The following is a 5,708-nucleotide window of genomic DNA, read 5'->3' on the forward strand; positions in this document are numbered from 1 at the left end:
TTTGATTGGAGTTTGATTACTCAACCAGTGAGCTCGACAAATTATCTGGCAGTCTTTACTATTTCATGACAGAGATAAATACATGAAGAATGTTGACAATATGTAACATACTCTTTTAATAGTTGATTTGATTGATAGGATGATGAAATGAATAACCTTTAAAACAGTCATGATGGAGTAATTCGTTACAAGTCCAACGCTTTCCCGCATTTATATCCAAACATTTCTAAATTTTGGATATTGCCACTTGATATTTGACGTTTGATTGGGAGATAATTTAAGTTATCTGTGAAAAATGACCAGTGATATTGCGGATATCAAAGTATTCCGCTATTTTTTTACGGGTCAATGATTTCATCAGACCGTAGTAACTCTCAATTACCTTTAACCATTTATTACCCTTTTTCGGTTAGTAGGTGAAGTTATGTAGAATTCGCATTTTCAAACTTTTTTCAAATGCTCAAAATAATTGTTGATTAGACTTAAGTATAAAAAAATCAGTGATTATCGAAGAGGTCTTTAGTCTTCTAGACAAAGTTTCACACATATCCGGCTTCGGAATCGAAACATTGTGAAACAACAAATACGCTCGATAAAATATTTTTTATCTTGGCAAAAACTTTCCTGCAATCAAAAATGAATTCGATAATCTTAATTTAACACGTCGAAATTTTGATTTTTCAGCTATACAGATGATAATGTATCTTTTGTTTTGAACGATATGTTGATATCGTTTATACTTCAAAAATCAGAACCATTTAAGTAATACTCTATCATTGAAACCATTTACTCCGAAATCCGGATCGCAAAAGATTGCATTATTATCAAATCGGTTCTATCCATATTATATTGCCGGAATAATGGTAACAGTTTATAGTTCAGTTTATTATTATTTCTGTTATTCTTCGATAACAAAATGTACTCATTGTTTTCTTAATCAGATACAGTTATTCAATATCGGATCGACCAGGCTAGGGGTTTTTTTTTCCGCCATCTTTTAATAATTACCTTAGATTTAAGTAATTTAGTAGGAAACATATCGTGCTATTTTCGTTTCCACAAAAATACGCATATGGCAAAGAGAACAAACCTTCGTTTATAATGGTTCTTTGGTCTTTTCGCAATATTCAGAAATCAAATGCAACATTCGATCCTTTTCGAAAACATCAAGCAGAGTTATGAAATTTGAATATTTCAAGTGCTGCTAATATTTGAAGAGTATTAAATGATACTGGAATAAACTTTCCCTCAATGATCATTGCTTTTATTGGTACCATAAACATTTTTGTATAATCAGCAATTCACGTTGATCTTTAATATTCGGATTTCACACAATGCAATTCTCCTCTTTGCTAGATCATCCTCTGATTCAATGAACTTCTTAAGTGCAACGATAAAAAAAAAGTGCCGCAAGTTTATCGGTAGGAAATAACTTTTACTGAAAAAGTTCATAGTACTGGGACAGTTCCACACGTCAAATTTTAATTTTAATTAATAAAAGTAAGAGATTGAATAAGAAATTGAAAGATGGATTATAATTCTAAACGGATAATATGCTTAAAATGGATGCATAAAATTCAAAACTTGCTTATGTAGGCTCAAATGTTTGTGGCGTTCAAAAATTCGCCATTTAAAAAGATCTTAAGTTTTTAAACGACTGTTCCCCTAGAACATCCAAGGATAAATCAGATACATGTAAGAAATTGAATGTTAGATGTTCGAACAAGCTCAAGTTAGGAATCTTTACTTTGAAACAATTATCAGCTCATTACACAAACAATCAGGTCAGTTAGTGGAATGCTTTTCAGCTCGTCATGTAAACACTAATCGAATCAATTACTGAAATACTTCTCAGGTCAATATATCATATAATTTGATTCAACAAATGTTTTACGCAATCGAAAAATATAAAGTCTACCTGTTCTGTTTTCTTATTGTGACACTTCTATACGATGCCGCATGAACCCTTGCCAGTTTTGTCCGATTTTTGATATTTATCCATAATCAAATGCTCTTTTTTTTCCAATTTTACTAGAAATATTTCATTCAGATTCAACGTACATTATGAATAACAAATAGGAAGTATTTCTGTCCTAATTCCGAATAATTCCGCACTGTTCACCGGAAATTGCTCTGTGGCAAAAAATTTTGTACAAAATTCGTTATAAATAAAAAATAAAACGAAAAGAAAAAGGTGAGTGTTGAGATTACAACAAAATATCAAAAAAATAACTTAAGCAGGCATCAAATATTATCATAATGCCTTAGAAAAGGCACTTTTTACAATTTTGTGTTTCATAGATTGAGTATGTTTTGATTTATCATTCAATTATTCTAGTAATTGAAGTAGTAAAAAACTCGGAAATGGTCTGGGAAATTCAGGAATACCCGGAAGCTTCTCAGATATTCGACAAGACAATCTCATTAAAGACATATAACACAGAACTTATCAGAAATGAAAAATAATGGGAAAATATAAAGTCTGTCAAGTTTTTGCAAATGATATCAGCCGAAATACATTTCATTTCCTTGAAAACGGTTGCAATAAATCCACTTTCAGTTTCGGATTTTTATTTTCAAATTTGAATCTAATATTTTTGATTATTTGTACAAGGCTTCAAATAAGCAAAGTACTCAAACTTCAGCTTCAGGTTTATACAAAGTTCGACAATGAAGTTATGTTTGAAACTTTCATATGCAGACAGACGATTAATGTTATTTAACACATTCATTAACTCGGCTACTATTATTTTGCACTGTCTGGAAAACTTCCAGTGACTACTTGATAAGGAAATCAACAAAACGGAATATATGAAACATTAAAAAATAAAATGTTAAAAACTTTTTGGTAGAAATTCCTGCAGTGCATTATGATCATAAAGTGGACGGGAAAGTGGTCAACAGCGAAATATTCCTCTATGTTGCATCTTTAGAAACAGTAATTGAAAAGCAAGTTCAGCTAGAAATTCAACTCAAAATTGAAATTCTATATGACTTTTATTTGTCAAATCGACTCAATCATTATCTTATATTAATAAACACTGCAATTTTAACTGCTACTGTGAAAGTAAGAATGGATCATTTTCAACTTGTTGTCATAACAACCAACCATAAATTTCTGTTTTCTTATTTTCTTACTAGAAATAGAAGTTAACAAGAATAGAGCGGATTTTTATGGATGATTACTTTTGCAATTTTTGTTTTATGGTTTATTTTAGAAAAAAAAGGTATGCAAAACTTCCATTTCATATCTAAACAGTAAAATCAAAACGGATCTGAAAAAAAGACAAACACATTAGGCAGGCTAGCAATACTGCCATGTATTAATTAGGAATATTCAGTTAAAATTCGTTCTAAAACGAATAATGATAATAGCTGCAATTTCAGAAATTTGAATGAAATCAAAACATCTGCAGTTAGATTATTTGAGATTAGCAAATTTCCTGTCAGGAAATATGCGATAAAAATTTTTAGTTTCAAAAACCTCACAATAAAAACTATGTTAGGTTTGTTATCTCTCAAAATTTGAAATACGAATCATTTCGGAATTTTTTAATGCACAAGAATTGAGGAACATCACAAAAAATTCGCCAATTCGACATCAATTGCTGAGATTTAAAAATACGTTCAAGCTGCTGAACACTTCTATCTTTTTTCATTGATTCATATAGCTTTCAATTTTGTGTTATTAGTTTTAACCATTATTATTAAAATTTCAGTATAACATATGAACCGAAATTCGACCTCTCAAATTACTTATCTTTTAAATAGCAAAAATTTAACTTTCAATTTGTTTTATTTAGAAATGCTCTCAAAGAATGTTAAAATTCACTGAAAAACTGAATTATTTATAATTAAAATATCACAAAATGCTGGTGTACCAAATAAATGATGTTTACAAACACATTTACAATTACAATATGCATATGTTTGTAAAAAACATGCACAGTTATAATAAAAGTATCACAATTATACAACAAAAAAAGATAACGTTTCTTATCTTTTAAACAGCAAAAATTTAACTTTCAATTTGTTTTATTTAGAAATGCTCTCAAAAAATGTTAAAATTTCAAGTGATAAGAATGTGAAAGGATTTCAATTTTGTCAAATCGCAACTGTTGATGATAAATAATGATGCTAAATGTTTGCCTCGTTTTCTTCACTCTTAGCCAGTTTATTTTAGGATTGCTAACTTTGAATTGCTACCTTTAAACTTCAAATTTAAACTTTAAATCCAAAATATTTTGTACGTAAACAATAAATGATAAAAATTTAAGATTAAGGATGAAAAATAGTTGGTCAATGACAGATCAGAAAACATTCACATGTCATTAAACTAAATATGCTCAAGTTTTATAATAAACATACCGAAAAAAATTTTACTAACGCCTTATAAACGTAAACAATGACTGGAATAAAACTGTAGGACAGTTGACAAATAAAACATAAACAACTAACAATTTATTATTAGGAAATAATAATTGAAGAATGCAAAAGAAGGATAAAAGGGGAAATTTTTAGTTGCCAATAAGCAGAAATAAATATTACTGCAATTTTAGAAGATTGCGACATATCATTCTCCTACAACTTATCATTTATTAATATCACTACATCAAAATTTTGTCTTCCACATAAAAATTGCATTAATTTGTAACAAAATTTGATTGAAGTGGATGAAATAGTGAAATGACCACTGTCAGTACTTTTAGATATGTTAGATTTTAATTCTATTTCCTACGAATCATTTAATTAATATGTAATTTTTGAATATCCGGAACAGTGCTTCGAGAATTCAATTCATTCTTTTGTTGAGGACTAAATAATATTTGAGGTTGTTGTTTTCCTAACCCCGATTAACAAATCACATTGATATGAATTTAAGCATTCAATCCAGTTGACTAATTAAGATGATAAGAAATATCAGCCCTTTATGTCTTGATTTATGTCACAATACACATTGTTCATAAGTCTTAATACTAACGTAGAATTAATTATCATCTAATTTTGTTTCTTTAGTAAGGGTGTTGAAATCTGTCAATAAATAGAAAAAAAAATTTTAATTGTACATAGAAATTTCTCAGGGCTGTAAATATTTCGACATAAATTCGATAATTTTATCAGCGTATTTTGCATTCCAAATCATTCGCCTGTTGATATCTGCTCGAATATGAGAAATGACGGGCTTTAATTTTTTCATTAATGATGCATATTTTTTCTCGAACATATCGAGCTAAAAAATGAAGTTTTTTTCCGCTAATTTGTAGTGTTGAATTGGGGGAATAACAAGTTTTTAAACTTATTTTAGCGAAATTTAACCTACAATTGATATATTTTATGCATTATTTGTCTTTAATTGTGATATATCATTAAGTTGATGATAAATATGAAAATGCCATCAAGAATGATGCTACGAAAATTTGAAATATTTTGATGATCATAATTATAGCATTTAAATATTTCCAAAAAAAGAAATGAATGAAGGAATTATACAGTAATATTTATTAGAAGTATGCATTCCAAGATCTTTTTTCTTTGACTTGTTTTATATAACCATAATTCACTAACCTTTTGCAAGTCTTCGTTCGTCCCATACCCTCTTGCCATTTGAAGCATGAAGAAGGGTCCATACTTTTCGTGTCTGACAAAAAACTTATAAAGTTTAATTTTAATCATTGCCAGCATGAAGTAAGCGTTAATCAAAGTGGAAC

General features: G+C 28.8%; 1 protein-coding gene across 1 annotated transcript; it reads right to left on the reverse strand.

Moving 5' to 3' along the window:
* Positions 1-5,019: 5,019 nt before the first annotated feature.
* Positions 5,020-5,682, reverse strand: LOAG_12083 (hypothetical protein; the record flags this gene model as incomplete). Its single annotated transcript, XM_020448478.1, has 2 exons — positions 5,020-5,230; positions 5,566-5,682. The coding sequence occupies 2 exons, from the start codon at positions 5,680-5,682 to the stop codon at positions 5,078-5,080; spliced, it is 270 nt and encodes an 89-aa protein (XP_020301381.1). The 3' UTR covers positions 5,020-5,077.
* Between the last annotated feature and the right edge of the window lie 26 nt (positions 5,683-5,708).

This window comes from Loa loa, assembly GCF_000183805.2.
Source record: "Loa loa unplaced genomic scaffold supercont3.227, whole genome shotgun sequence".
Classification (NCBI taxonomy): Eukaryota; Metazoa; Nematoda; class Chromadorea; order Rhabditida; family Onchocercidae; genus Loa; species Loa loa.